Source organism: Hydra viridissima, unplaced genomic scaffold (genome assembly GCF_058129835.1).
Source record: "Hydra viridissima isolate aposymbiotic clone 2 unplaced genomic scaffold, HvirCarnegie_v1 scaffold_4, whole genome shotgun sequence".
Taxonomy (NCBI): Eukaryota; Metazoa; Cnidaria; class Hydrozoa; order Anthoathecata; family Hydridae; genus Hydra; species Hydra viridissima.
The window spans coordinates 14597258-14612731 of NW_028324303.1; the positions used below are offsets into that span (position 1 = coordinate 14597258).

Sequence of the window (15474 nt, forward strand, 5' to 3'; positions counted from 1 at the left end):
TTTGACATGAATATATTTCTAAATGGACTGAAGTATATGTTTTTATAAGTCTCACATTTTTACTTGTTTTTTTACTTGTTTTTTGTTATTGGAAAGCACTAAAATTAATACGGTTAAAAAAGGTTTTTTTTAGCATAATCTACGTTTTGTAATCGTGTATTTGAAGAAAATATCAAGATTAGAAGACGTATAAAGTCCAACGTTTTTTAAAATGTAACGGCTGTAATTCAAAAGATTAATTTTATATGTTTACAACCAAAAAATGTATTTATACGGCTAAAAAATAAAGCAGGCAGTAATTAAAATGTTATGAAAACTTTTCTGATTGAAAAAGTGACCATAGCGATTTAATTCATTCTTTACCCTATATTTAAGACGTATTTTCAAATCCTCATTCTTTTCAAAAACAGTTTCCTCAGATATAAAGCATTCAGGTAAATGAAAAAATGACATACTTTTTTTGCTCTTTTAGAATGAAGTTTTGGTGTACTTTCAAATAAACATTCTTGTTGAAAACTGCTCCCTCAGGCGTTTACCATTTCACTTTGTAACGAGAAGTTCGGCTTTTTGAAGCTCTTTTTTTTTTTTTTGATGTGTTTAACACATGCTTTTTCAAATCAGCGTTCTTGTCAAAAACTAAAAGATTGTGAGTTCATTTTAGGCTTTGAATTATATAAATGATTTACCATGCTTGCATTATTTGGTGTTAATATATTTTTTTAGTTTTTTCAAACGTGATTTCTATAAATCTAATTGTAGGTGTGTCGATTTGCACTTATATCAGCAAATGAATTTTATTTAGGTGTCTAATTGCGAAATAGAAATGAAAGATATTTGGGTGTTGTAAAAAGCAATTTCGCTGTTGGGGTTAATGTCTAGGAATTATTATGTTGATTAGATTATTCCAGTTCTTAAAGTGAATCATGATTAAAAATACTTAAATATAAAAATACAAATACATAGTTAAAAATATTGAAATATATATATTGAAAAAACATTAACTAAGAATACACTAAAGATTTAAAAAGAAACTGTTTTTAGTCTTCAATTAATGTAACATTAGGATTATTAATTTATTTAGGTCACTTTTTTTGCTTTTTTGTTAAATCAAAAAATGTTCTTTAAAATTTTACAAATCCTCTCCTCCCCAATATTATGTGAAATAATTTTCATTTAATATACCGTTGTATTAACGCTTTCAAACGTATCCTTTCAAATCCTTCATCAGTAGATGATGCTCTTCGTTGACAGCGTAAACAAATATTTTTGTTAGATAAAGACATTCCAACCAATTCCGTTTTATACTCGGTTTGTAATTCCGTTTTATACCATACTCGGTTTGTAATTCCGTTTTATACTGTATTTACACTATATTGCTCGGTATGTAAAAAGCCATGTGTTCCTCTCTGAAGAAAGTTTGCTCCAAGTTTGTGCTGACAGCAGCATAGTTTAGATATCCCGATATAATGCTGTGTTAGTTTCTGTTGTGTTAACTTCATTTTTCTTGACAGATTTTTTAACTAATTTTTGAATTTCATTCAAGTAGGGGAAAGGTGCCTATGATGGCACAGCGCCTATGATGGCATACTGGTCATATTTCCAAAAATATTGGTTTTGGTGTATAAGTGATTAGACCAACACGTGTATATTAGTAATTCATTACTTCTGGTGAAAATTCGTCCCTCAGACATAAATAATGCTTTTGTAATCAACAAACATAAATTTTCGCATGTTGTAGTTTTAATGCTCTCATATATTTAGGATTACGATTTTATTATACATCATACAGAAGTGAAATTTTCATGCATTTCATCTGCAGGCTTTGTACATTTATTAGAATACTTCTTTTAATGCTATGTGTAGAATAAGGTAGACACAGCTTGTTTGAATAAATATGGTGACTCTTTCCTATGATGCTATACCGAAGAGTTGCCATCATAGGAAAGTCTCCAAAATGAGTTGAAAAAAATGCCTGAAATAAATTTTAATGCGCATAAAAAGGTGATCAGGCTAAGAAAAAAGATGAAATACAAAAGTTTTAGAAACCAACACATTAGGAAATGAGATCTCCCCCATCAGAAGCTTTGGATCTTCTGTTGCTATGCATTGGATCTTCTGTTTCAACAAAAGGATAAGATCTTGTATACAAAAGTTGTGTCCAGTGCCCTTAGCAACCCCTAAAATTGAATTGAAAAGGGCATGAAAACTTGGAAAAACTGGACCTCTGAATACCACACCGGATATCCAAGAATTAAAAGATAAGGCAAAAGAAAAAGATAACAAAGAAAAGGAAAAGTTTGCTGGAAAAACAAAAAGAAAGACGACTGTTGAAGAAAAATACTGCAGTGAGGAGATTAAAGGAAGTGATAATATAATGGATTTCGAATCTGATACAGCATTTTTGCATTGTTATGAACGTTATTTGCTGTCTTGCTCTAAAGAACTATGGATTTGTCGTCAAAAATGCAGATCTTGGTGTCATTGTTTATGTGTAGGCATAAAGAGAAGTAGAAAAAAATTTTTTTGAAAACTATGCTTAGACCAAATATTTATTTTTAATTTTGTTTTTTTGATAAGTTGTGTTTCCATTAATAAAAAACAAAAAAAATTCTTGTTTGTCTAATTTCTTTAAAGTGTGCCATTATAGGAGCAGTTAGTTCCCTATGATGGCATACTTGTATTTTTTTTTTAATGGTATAAACTTATAAAAAAGCAAAATAGCAAAAGTTCTGAAGTTCATTATCATTCTGCATGCTAGAGGGAATACACCCATGTCAAAAATTATTTTTTAAGTTTTCAGGTAATGACTCAGAGAAACGTTAAAGTTAAGTATGCCATCATAGGCATCTTTCCCCTATGATTAATCTGATTTTTAAGTTTCACGTAGAAGTTGTGAAACGCTATACATTTTGGCAAGACTTTATTTTTACTCTCTTTACTCTTTTCAACAAGTGTACCTACTTAAGTGACATCTTGAAGGGGCCTTTTATCTAGTTCTGCAGGAAATTTATCATATAAAGTTTCCTTTTAAAAAGGATCATTATATAATTTGGAAACAGTAACTATCGTAAAAGAGGTTTCTGGATAGTTATCTTCTTTAAGACTGTTTTCAATCACATCCTTTGCAGTCCATTGTTTTTCATAAAAGTCTTCCTAAGCAGCTATTTTCAGTTCTTTTATATCATAACTTTTACGTTATTTGAGACTTTGTTTAAAGACTTTATCTAAACTTATGTGTTATCCAATAAGTTTAACAATACCTTTCTGAAGGTTAATGTCTTGGTTTTCTTTTTTCCTGAAAGTTTTAAGGTTTGATGCAGGTCAATGTAGGTTTCTATACACTTAAATTTCTTTTATTATTATTTTGGCTTCATCAGCATCTCACTAGCAAAAACTACAAGTTAAACTCACATGAAGTTCTGTACTTGTCAAAACTTTATGAAGGACCAAACTGATCTAAAAGTTTTGTAAATAAAAATTGATTTTTTGTTTGTCTAAAGAGGGAAAAAGCTTTAAAATAGTTTCCTTATTGTTTACAACACAGCATAGTATAAAACATTATATAAGTTCTTTATTTAATACAGAAAATACAGTATTTTCAAATCAATTACAGTCACATAGTTGTAAAATATATAAAGTAATGGTGTAATCTTTGTTTTTTCTTAATCATAATTAAAAAAAAAATAATGATTCAAATTACTTAATGATAAATCAGAGAGTGCAATTCCTGTTTCCCTTACTCTAAGGTAGGACTAAATAAATCTGAGATGAGAGCCGCTGCAATAGAAGAGTTGCACAGACAAAAAATGAAAAACAAAAAAACAGAGTTAAAAATAGCTTATTTAAACGTATGCGGCTCATTAAACATGGTTTTACCTTTGTATGGCAGAAAGAGATAGTACTATGTTAAATGCCCAGTGCTAGCGTGTGACCCAATTTAAAAGTCACCCAATATAAAACAGCTCCTCGCGACACAAAAAGAAGGTGATCTTAGATAGAAGCTTCTTTTTTTGGCTTAGCCTTGGTTCGAAAATTCCAACATGCTCAACTTGATAACAAGTCAGGTTATCCTAAGCTGTATCCTTGTTTGGAATGCTTTGCTTATTTTGACCTGCTAGAAATTCACCTGAAGAAAAGCCACAATTTTAATTGCAAAGCGTTAGCTGAAAACTTGATGTATGATTTTAAAAAAAGGGTTAGTTGTGGCCGATACTTAAAGTCAACCCAAAAGCTTTAAAAACTCTGTCCTTGACATTCTTAAATGCTGTGGCCCTACACTAACCTTACACTCAAATGTACTTGTAACTTCCTATGTCTGAAAGGACAACTTTTTCATTTCACACGTGCCAAATATTAAGTTGAACTCAAAGCTAGAAGAACCTGATAAAAAAAGTTATTTTTTAACATTGCTTTTTCCAATCAACTGACCAATATCTGTCTGATACTTCGCTTCAGTGAAGCTCGCAATTTTCACTTTGGATTCTCACGAGAAGCAATTCTTAAAATGAAGTTTACAAACCAATTTCTTCCCAATCCCTCTTAGTGAAAAATAGTCTGTTTCGCTCAGAATACCTTGTTCTACACGTTTTACGCTTTTATAGTGTAACTTAACCCTTTTATTATATTCTAGACTTTTTCATCGATTGCAATTGTGATATAAAATAAAAGAATTTTGTACTAGTAAAAAAACAAATAACAACTGAGTTTAAACTCAATGCAATAGAATTTATTTATTTGAAATATTTTAAAGTGAAAACTCAATAACTTAATTGCGATCACACCAATATCAGTTTGGTTCATCGCAAATTTTGTTTGCTAATTTTGCATTCTTCGAAATCAATTCAAGTTTTTTTATTGGTATGGGTTTATGTTTAGTTTCTTCTTGTGTTTTATGTTTGATGTTGCATCTTTCAGTTATTTTTTTTTTAGTTTTTTTTATTTAGCGCCGAGTTTAAAGTTTCAACTTTAAAGTTCAAGAAAAACTGTGAAGCACTGGGTTTTGTCGATCAACTTGCTGTTTACATAAAGCAGAAAAGAATATTTTAAGTAAGGAAAATGGAGACAATAAAACACGAAATTAACAGGTACGTCATTGCACGTACGTCATCTAGTTTTGTTCTACTTGTGTTACTTGTCACCTAATTCTTCAATAATTTTACTTTCATAAAGAGAAAAGGAGAGAAAAGAATGATTTTGTTGAAATGAATAAATAAGGGAGAATGAAGCGAGAATTCACAAATAATAACAAACTTTGCTGGATATTAGAAATTAAATATAAGAAAATTGATAAATTAAATATTATACTAGATTAAATATAAATACTAGAAACTTATTTATTTTACACAACATTAACAATACACATCAAATTATTTTTGTTGACATCGCTAAAATAAATCTTTAAAAACTTTTGTCATTTTTTAAAAGTTTCTTCAGCCAGGGAATAAAAAGGAAGCATAAGACATCCAGAAAAAAACAGAAGAAACACCATTAAAAAAGCTCCTGTTAAAGGAATAATATCGTTCCTGGAATTTTCTTTGGTTTGTATAATATGTTCAAGTCCAAATTTCCAGAAGTTATTGTTTCCTATAGCTGTAAAAGAAAAATTTTTAAAGAGATTTTACTCGTTCGTGCGGTTAACCTCAGGTTTATTCTTGCTGCATTCGTGAGGAGTCTTGTTGAGGGTCTTTCAACAAGTACATTTTGACTCAAAAACAATTCGACTAAGCCAACTAGGCTTTCAAATATATATTAGACTTTAAAGCTGTTGTTTGACATATTGGTTCATTAATCATTATTTTAAAATAATAATGCAAGTCCTAATTTGAAAAGATCTCAATTATGCAGGCATTGGCGCCCTATCCCTAACCTTAACATTATTCGGAATTGCTAAAGTTTCTTTTAAAATTGTTACTTTAGTAAAGATGAATTACTGGAATTTTTTTTATTCTTAAAATGCAGAAACATCATAAGTCAAGCCGCTTACAAGAAAAAATGTAATTAATTGTAGAGGCCGCTGACCGTTACTGTTTATCAGATTACCGGATTGTGCACCGATCTATCTTTGCAAACCGGTTCAAATTAGTTACGGATTGATTTGATCCGGAAATAATGTATCGGAAATTCATTCGTTTAAATTTTTCCGAAAAATAACTTGGTCTGGTACTTTCGGATAGGAATCCGAACCGATATTGTTTTTGCGGATATATGCCGATTAAGGAATGAATAAGGAATGCTTTTGAAATAAGATTTTTTATATATTTCTAGTATTTAAATATACAATGAAATGAAATAAATTGCATGTTAAGAAATAAAAAAGATGTCAAAATTACACTGAAAGTTTATTTATTTCTAAATTCATTTCCTAGCCACACAATGTCTTAAAATTTTCTGAGTTTTTTAGTTCCTTTCATACATAACAGCATTTTAACTTTTGAGATTGAAAGATTGGTTCTTTTAGAGTTGTATATGTTTGCTACTGTTGAGAAAACCTTTTCAGATGTTGATGATGCAGTAGGTATACAGAGGTTTTTTCTGGCCTGCCTTGATATTATTGGGTAAATATACTGGTTTTGTTTTCAAAATTCCAGTACATTTGTATTTGCTGGAATTGGTTTTGCATTCAAGTACCCTCAATTTCAGCTGAAATGGCTTTCTTGGTGCTTGTTTCACCTCCAGGATTAATATAACCTGCACCAAACACTTTCTTCCTCAGCTGTTCAGTGAAACCAAAGTTGTCATCATCCCCATCATCAAACATTGAAGGGAAGGAGTGCTTTGGCTTCCAAAATTTCTGACAGTTCTTTATAGCTTTCTTTACTGCAGTTTTGACTACTTCAAATTTAGCCCCCAAAATCAAGTTTAAGTGTGTTGATAGATTCATTGAGCTTCTTAGCAATATTTTCCCCAGCATTTTGTTCGGGGAGAAGCAGGACATTTCCACCAAGAAGTGCTTTAATTAGAACTTTGAATCTACATAGTGGAGTGTAAGGGAAAAACAAATTGGGGTGATCGGTGGTACACACGTCGGATGTGAAGGCCACTCCATCAAGATTTGACTTATCTGTATTGAAAATGCTTTTACTTGTTCCTGGATGAATTTAAAAAGGGAGAGGAATGTATTTTGTAGACATGCTCTTTGCTGTAATGGCTTTGAGTTGACCGTTGGTTGCAGTTTTCATCATCCGAATGAATGCCTCAGTTTCTACAATAGAAAAAGGTTGACTGTTCTCAATCACCCATCAAGTAATGTTAACAACAGTTCTTATTTTATTGATGTCAGTGACTTCCAAAAATCTCAGTCCTCAGAAGCAAGCTTATCAAAATATCTGGAATTGTTGATTTTTCTTTGTCTTTCCTCTCTAATTGTTTATGTAAATTCAAATGGACTCTTTTCAAATAAAGAAATTGTGGTGCTTTCATTGAATAAGTATACTTTGCCACAGGCCTTACATTTCGTCTTTTTTTTCCTCGATCTTGTTAAAGAATTCCCAAATATTAGATAGCTTAAGCACCTAAAAAGAAAAAAAAAAAAATTATAAAAATCAAACGAATCAGATTGTTTTTCGAATTTAGTTTGCAAGATCTGATCGGACTAATATTTCGGATTATTTATCGAATTTAAAATCCGCAAAAAAAGGGTTGGATTATTAAAGCGTAAACTCGTAATATTGTGGCATTTCCGATGTATTTATCTATAATTACGAAGGTTTCGCAAAATTACAGCAAAATTTTGCAAGCCACTACAAACCACCGGAAAATATCGGAAAATAAAAAGATTAAAACACATCGGAGTCACCTTTATAAACTATTTCTCAGATCGGAATTTACGCATTTACGCATTTTCCGATGGCGGGATGCTCTACTAAAATGGAATAGCGATCCGGAATTTTGGGCCATCTGAAAAAGAACTTCATAAATTCCCGTGATTATGCTTTAACGATATTTATTATGTTATGATTTTAAAAATCATTAATTCAGGCTTACCAAATAATGACATTTTTATGAGAACCGCCATTTTACTAATATCTTGTTTACTATCAAAAATAATGGTGATTGATTCCTGGGCATCATAGAATATCCCAGATAATTAGACCCCGTTAGCGGTTATGTTTGACTTAGTAACTTTTGTTATTTTTAAATTATAATTTGTTAAATATTAAACTTATAACTATTTTGTTAAACCTGATACTTTTTAAGTTAACATTTATTAACCATAATACACGTTAGTTAAAATAACTATTTTCAAAGCAAATTTATTTCCCGTAAATGCAAGTATATTTCTCTGGTTTAGGAAAATAACATCTTGCATATAAGTTTCACTTTGTGTCATGCATGCATTTCTTGCTGAGTTAGATGATAAACTTCTTCCAAAAATTGGATGGCTCAGGAATTGTCTTATTACTCTTGGTGTTGGTACAGGTGTGTTATTCTGCTGTCGATTCTATCTTGATTTTAGACGTGTCAGATGCAATAACAATGTGTTATTAACAGGAAAGACTTGCATCATTACTGGTGCTAATACTGGCATAGGAAAAGCTGTTGCACTTGAATTTGCTAGACGAAAAGCAAGAGTTATTTTAGCTTGTCGTGATGTTCAAAAAGGTAACAATGCCGCTGTTGAGATTCGTAGATCTGTTAAGGATGCAAATGTTAATGTTTATCAACTTGATCTTGCATCATTTATTTCTATTAGAAAGTTTGTACAACAAGTTAAAGAAAATGAAAACAGTTTAGACATATTGGTTAACAATGCTGGTCTAATGTATGCACCATTTTTGAAAACTGCAGATGGATTTGAATTACATTTTGCTGTAAATCATCTAGGACATTTTTTATTGACAAATCTATTACTAGATCATATGAATAAGAATTCAAGAATAATTGTTGTTTCATCTTCCCTCTACAAGAAAGCTCAGCTTGATCTTATAAATTTCAATGAAAAAGAGATTTATGATGCTTACCAGGCATATGGCAAAAGTAAACTTGCAAATATCTTGTTTGTTAATGAACTCCAACATTATCTGCCCCCTGGTAAGTTTATTTTGATTTATCTGTAAAACTTAAAGATTGAGACAATTTTTTTAACCAGTTTAACTTTTCTTTTTGAGGACACATTCTCATTTAGGATAAGTTTTCTAAAACATAAGATTTACCACTAAGTTGTTTTCTCAAAATCTCAAATCATTAGTGGTTTTGATAGCAAGAGAAAAGAATTTGAGAATATTTTAAGTATCAATAAAAAAGCTATTATGAATAATTTAAAATGCTAAAAAACATTCTTTGATAAAATGACTAGAAATATAATTAAACAATAGGTGCATTTTTTAAAATCTTGTTTTTTTTTTTCTAGAGTTGCATATTACTGCTAATTCCATGCATCCAGGAGTTGTTTGGACAGAACTAGCTCGTTATAAGTTATCGAATTTCTTAACAAAGTTTCTATACAACTTGTTTGGATTCTTTTTTTTGAGAACACCTGATCAGGGAGCACAAACAATCATTTATATGGCAACTGATCATTCTCTACAAGGTGTAACTAATAAGTACTTTGGTGATTGTCAAATTGAAGAACTTTTACCACATGCCAGATGCGAAAAAATAAGTAAAAAATTGTGGGAGGTGTCAGAAGGTTTAACCGCTACAAATTTTAAAAGATTTTCAAAATGATTTAAAGTATTAATATGCATTTTTTAATTTCCACTAGACTATAGTTTATTATAACAAAAACTTAGTTTAGTCTTTATTTTTTCAGATCAATATCTAAAATATTCACCTTTAAAAAAACTTTGATATTTCTTTTAAAAGAGGTTCGCAACATAAAATAAATTAAAATTGTAAAGCATTTAGTATTTTTTGTAAAATTTAAATTTCCCAAAATTTTAAGGTCTTTAAAGATGTTAAACTTTTGCATTTTTTCAAGTTCTATTTTCTATTTTGTTAAGAGATCTTAGTAATAATAAATATATAAATAATCCTGTTCAGAACAAGTTATGAGGAGGATAAATAAAAAAAATAAATAAATACTGTTTTACTGTGTCTTTCTAATGTTCTTTTTTTAGCTATATATTTAAAGAAATGTTTTCCTTATAGGTCAATGTCTTCCTTATTTTATAAAATAAAAAACGACATAAGTAATTTACTTTCAAGTGATATAATAAAGCTTAGACAAATTGGAGATCCTCTTTTAAGAAATGTATCACATGAAGTGCCTGTTGACTATATCAATACACAAGAATTTAAAGACCTTGTCAATAAAATGATTTCAATTATGCGTACCAATAAGGGCCAGGGTATTGCTGCCCCACAAGTTGGTGTTGATTTACAAGTAATAGCTATTGAATTTACTGAGCATGACATTGAAATGGCAACAAAAATATTTGGCAAGAGTGAAATAGAAAAAAGACAAATGAGGTTGTTTCCTTTGCATGTTTTTATAAATCCCAAAATGAAAATTCTTAACTATGAAAATACATATTTTGAAGAAGGATGTTTAAGCATTATAGGAAGAATTGGGATTGTTCCACGTTATCGTGAAGTGCAACTTGATTATATGAATGAGAAAGGTGAAAATTATTCAATGAAATTTGAGGGTTGGCTAGCTCGCTTAGTTCAGCATGAAATGCATCATCTTAAGGGGTTATTAATTGTTGATTTTTTTGTTACCAAAAAAAGTTTATGGAAAAAATAGAGTTTGCAGGAGAAATTGTAATATTGCTGTATTTTTACTATTCTCATAAATCTTTTTTGTAATATTTATCAACCAAAACAAAAATATGTATGGCCATGAATGCTGTAGAAAGTTTTTATAGCTATATAAAGTAATTTTAATGCATCAATGTATTTTTGTGTGTGCTTTTATGTTAACGGTTAAGATTTTGTCAAAAGAAAAATATTTAAAAATGTCTAATGAAAGTGTATTTGGTTCCTCAAGTTGGTCAACCACAAATGCTGGTATGTTGACTAACACTTTTTTAGAATAATATTTCATTTAAACAGTTGGTGTTTACTAATGTTCATATATTTATTTAATTAGATTTGTTAATTATTTATTTCAGTATCTTAATTGTTATATTTGTATCGGCAGCAATCTTAACATATTTAAAAAAAGAATCAATAGCAATATTTTCTGTCTTAAAACCAGGTGACCCTTGGAGTAATTTGTATGGCTCAAAATATTTGAATTTGTCTTTGGAAGAAAAACGCAAACTTTATAAATGTGGCAACAAGTATAAAACTACCGATGATTTACCTTTATGGAGTGTTTATCTTAAATTAAATTTTACTTGCAAAGGTGCGTACATAGATTTGCGGTCAAAAGTTGATTAACGAAAAAGAACAAAAATGTTAAATATATTTTTAAAACATAACTTTAAACTAAAGATTTGTGCTAAAATTCAATAAATTCAATTAAGAAAAAAAGTATAACAAGTGATAATATTTAATATCTTCTTAGTTTTTCTTAGTAATTATTTTTTTATGCTTCAGAGGAATGTGCTCAATATCCAGCACAAAACGATGTTAATTCTAAAGTTTCACTTTGGCAAGGAGACATTACTACACTTGAAATAGATGCAATTGTTAATGCAGGTATAGCAATATTTTAAGTTGTTTTAGCATGCAGTAATGACATCTATTTATTACATCCAGTATTAAAATATATTTGTTACAAGCAATATTAAAATATTTTTATTACAAGCAATATTAAAATATATTTATTACAAGCAATATTAAAATATATTCATTACTAGCAATATTAAAATATATTTGTTACTAGCAATATTAAAATATATTTGTTACTAGCAATATTAACATATTTTTTATAAACAATATTAAAATATCTCAATGTCTTCTTTGTTCACACCAAAACACTATCTATCAAATGCAGTTAAATGAAAAGCAATATCTGGTAAACACAAAGTTATACAAAGTTATACATAAACACAAAGTCTGAAACAATTGACACAACTTTGTATTAGATTCAATGCACCTTATAACTTATTTTTAATGCATGATTCAATACACCTTATATTTTACAACTAACAGTCTTTCCAAAATTCATTCCAAAATAGTTTGGCCTGTTAAAAAAAAATAACTGTTGGGTTCCATTCAAATTCTGTATTCAATTGAAGTATCTTTTACAGAAAATGAAGTAAAGTTTAAGTGCAAATACCTAAAAAAGCACATCAAAACCACTGGGGAAAAAAAGCAGTTACACTTTTGTTTTAAGATAATCAATATTTAAAGATAGACCACAATTGTTTTGGTCTTTTTTCATGACCTGGCTTTTTCCTCATTTAAAGCATGTTTCAGAAGAAAAGTTAATAGATCTATTAAGCAATCAATATCTGAAGTGAATGACAGCTTTACTATCATTATTTTAATTTTTTTCAGTTATCAAATCATCTCTAAGTGTCATTTTGTTTTTTGTCAAATGCCTGCAAAAATCTTATCTAATTGATTATTGGACTTTTTAGCAAACCCAAGACTGCTGGCTGGAGGGGGTGGTAAGCTGTTTATTATTTAGTAATGGAAATTGGACCACAGCATTTTATACTTTAGTTTCCATTTTTTGTCAAATGTCAACTTTTAGTTGATGGGAGCATACACCGAAGTGCTGGACCTACACTCCAGAAGGAGTGTTCTAGTCTTAATGGTTGTCCAACCGGTGAAGCAAAAATAACATCAGGTAATTTTCTTTTTTATTACTGTAATTTTTTTTTTTCTAAGTGTTGGTTCTTTTATACTAAAGATTTTATATAATAATAACTATTTAAAATGTACTAACTCTATACAATATAGCAAATATATCTAATAACTGTTTATAATATACTTTATATTTAAACTATATATAATATACAAACCATGCAGGGTGCAGCAGTGATTAGTGGATATTAGTTTACAACTAGACTTACAAAATTTTAGAGACAAAAGTAATCATTTCTGAGTAATACTTGTTAAAGAAAAGTTTGCCTCACCTACCTTAAAGTTTGATTAGATCTTTTTTTTTTCAACCCTCTAAATGTGGATGAAAAGCCTGGCAATTTTTGATGAGATATTCCCTTGACATAACGTTCTAAGCTCTTGTAATGGATAACTCAAGAGAACTGAGACTTGAGGGGACTTTTTGCATGCCTTACTCTCCTCCACTTACTCAGAATTAAAGTTTGCAAAAACTTTCATCCATAGACATTACAAAAGTTTGTTATATAACGGTTTTTATTAAATTTACGTCATTGAATCAAAATTAATTATAATTAAAGTCAATTTTCAAAAATTAATTGGAGACATTATACCTCCTGATATAATAATTCTTGATATTATAATTCTTGGGAAAAGAAACTAATCAGTCGGAGTGGGGAGCTTTACATTCAAACCTATAAATTGAGGGAGAGGAAATTAATAAATCGATCAAAGAAGATTTCTCTCATAAGCACTTAGGGGCATCTGTTTGGTTAAACTCACAAATTAGGTTGAATTAATAAAAAAAAAAAGAACCACCAGAAGAAGCATAGACTTTAGATCTGCCCCTGATGAACTTCAGTCTTTAACTTTGCATCATGTTAAACCCACTAAAATTTGTTATTCAAATGAAATGCATAATGATAAATTTTTATTTGATGATGGGCTCTTAATTTGCTATGAGCTTAAACAAAAAATGTCGAATATATTTTTATTTCAAAAAATGTAAACTGTTATGATGTCAAACAAAACTGTAATATACAGTAACAATTGACATGCTTTTACAATTTTTTTTAGGTCACTGTCTACCTGCAAAATGTAAGTGATTTTATTTAAATTGTCTCAGAGGCCATTATGCAAATAAATGCTGCAGCAAAAAAAAGAATATTTATTTTCTCTTAAAAGTCATAAAAATATTTTTGCTATGAATATCGTGTTATAAAAACTTACTGAATTAAAATACACAAAATACGTAATTTCTAAATTTTATTTATTTACTTTACACTACATACAGATGTAATTCACACTGTTGGACCTGTGGAGAAAAAACCTGATCTACTTGAAAATTGCTACAGAAACTGCCTCCAACTTGCGTTAGATTTTGAAATAAAAACCATTGTAAGCGTTTATAATAAAAATCTTTACAGTGCACCATGTTTTTGTATATTTCCTTATCAAGTGTGAAAACACATCGAAAGATTTATATATTCCTTAACACTTAGGCATTTTGCTGCATATCAACAGGAGCTTATGGTAAACATTTTTTGGTTTTTTCTTCATTTCCTATATAACATCATAGTTAGCAGAATTCTGCGAAATAAAAACGCAGATTTATTACAAAAATTATTTTAAAAATATTGTCCAATATTTGACCTATATCAATAGCTAACATTTGTAATGCTGTACTGAAATTTAAAAAATACTTTGTTCATCCATTATTATTATTATTATTGAAGTGTATTTATGTTACATTTTACGTAATGATTCAAAAGGTTGGAGAAAGTGGGAAAATCCATTTTTTGTCGTTTTAGACATTTTTGCAAAAACCTGAACGTAAAGTATGTTTTACAGTTATAGTTTTGTAAAATGTTGAATGTTTAAAAAGGTATGCTTCTTTATGTTTCTCTGAGTGTCACTTGTTTCTTAGGTTACCCAAATAAAGATGCTGCACATGTCGCCTTGAATTTCACACGCCAGTGGTTACAAGATAACCTTAATAAGGTCAGATATAAACTTTTATAATATCATTTTTGATATTCATATCTGTTTTATTATTTAGCTCCTAAATGTAAACTACAGCTTGACTTAATGATATATAATTTGTTCTAGTCGCCGTTTTTATCACAGTGTATAAGAGTGTTAGTATTTATGAAAGTTGAAGCTTACAAAATAATTTAAGTAAATGCGTCTGTTGTTATTCTTGTGACACGAATATCACATAATCATTATAGTTCAGGTAATGCCAGTGGTGTATGAGCTTGTGCGTTATAGCAAATAAAATTTACTTTTAGATAGAGCGGATTATCTTTTGCACGTACATATCTAAAGACTTTGAAATATATCAAGATCTTATGGCCAACATATACTTCCCATAATCCGAATAGATGTTTCAACGCAACGACACTTTGTAGATGTTTATTAGAAAGTTATTCACGCATTGTTACTGGAATATTATCTACGATAGACTTTTCTGCGAAAACTACAAACGAAAATTTATCCTTGACTTACGAGTATTAACTTAATCACTGTGATCTTTTTTCAACATTCGTCTCCCAAAATTTATCTGTAAAGGTTGATAATTACAATTACAATTAGTCGTTATATTAAATCATCCAGAGTCTGACAAACGTAAGAAGCACCCATGACCAAATTTTTTCATGCTCGTTTTTAAGTGTAATAAACAAAAATAACGAAACTTAGAAACGAACTTAAATTTGTTCTGTTACGTCGAGATTTTGTTAGGCTTAATAGTTACACGAAAGACATGCACGAAAAAGTTACACGAGAGTTTCACGA

General features: G+C 29.5%; 2 protein-coding genes and 1 pseudogene across 2 annotated transcripts; all 3 read left to right on the forward strand.

Annotated features, from left to right (window-relative positions):
* The first annotated feature begins 8020 nt into the window (after positions 1-8020).
* LOC145183574 (retinol dehydrogenase 14-like) lies at positions 8021-10903 on the forward strand. Its single transcript, XM_080058966.2, has 2 exons — positions 8021-9030; positions 9350-10903. The coding sequence occupies exons 1-2, from the start codon at positions 8328-8330 to the stop codon at positions 9664-9666; spliced, it is 1020 nt and encodes a 339-aa protein (XP_079915092.2). The 5' UTR covers positions 8021-8327; the 3' UTR covers positions 9667-10903.
* On the forward strand, positions 10094-10903 carry LOC145183448 (peptide deformylase, mitochondrial pseudogene; annotated as a pseudogene).
* Positions 10768-15286, forward strand: LOC145183447 (uncharacterized). Its single transcript, XM_090084081.1, has 10 exons — positions 10768-10950; positions 11141-11290; positions 11485-11586; positions 12474-12503; positions 12590-12685; positions 13756-13776; positions 13973-14076; positions 14181-14211; positions 14606-14679; positions 14970-15286. The coding sequence occupies exons 1-10, from the start codon at positions 10827-10829 to the stop codon at positions 15051-15053; spliced, it is 816 nt and encodes a 271-aa protein (XP_089940207.1). The 5' UTR covers positions 10768-10826; the 3' UTR covers positions 15054-15286.
* Positions 15287-15474: the final 188 nt, after the last annotated feature.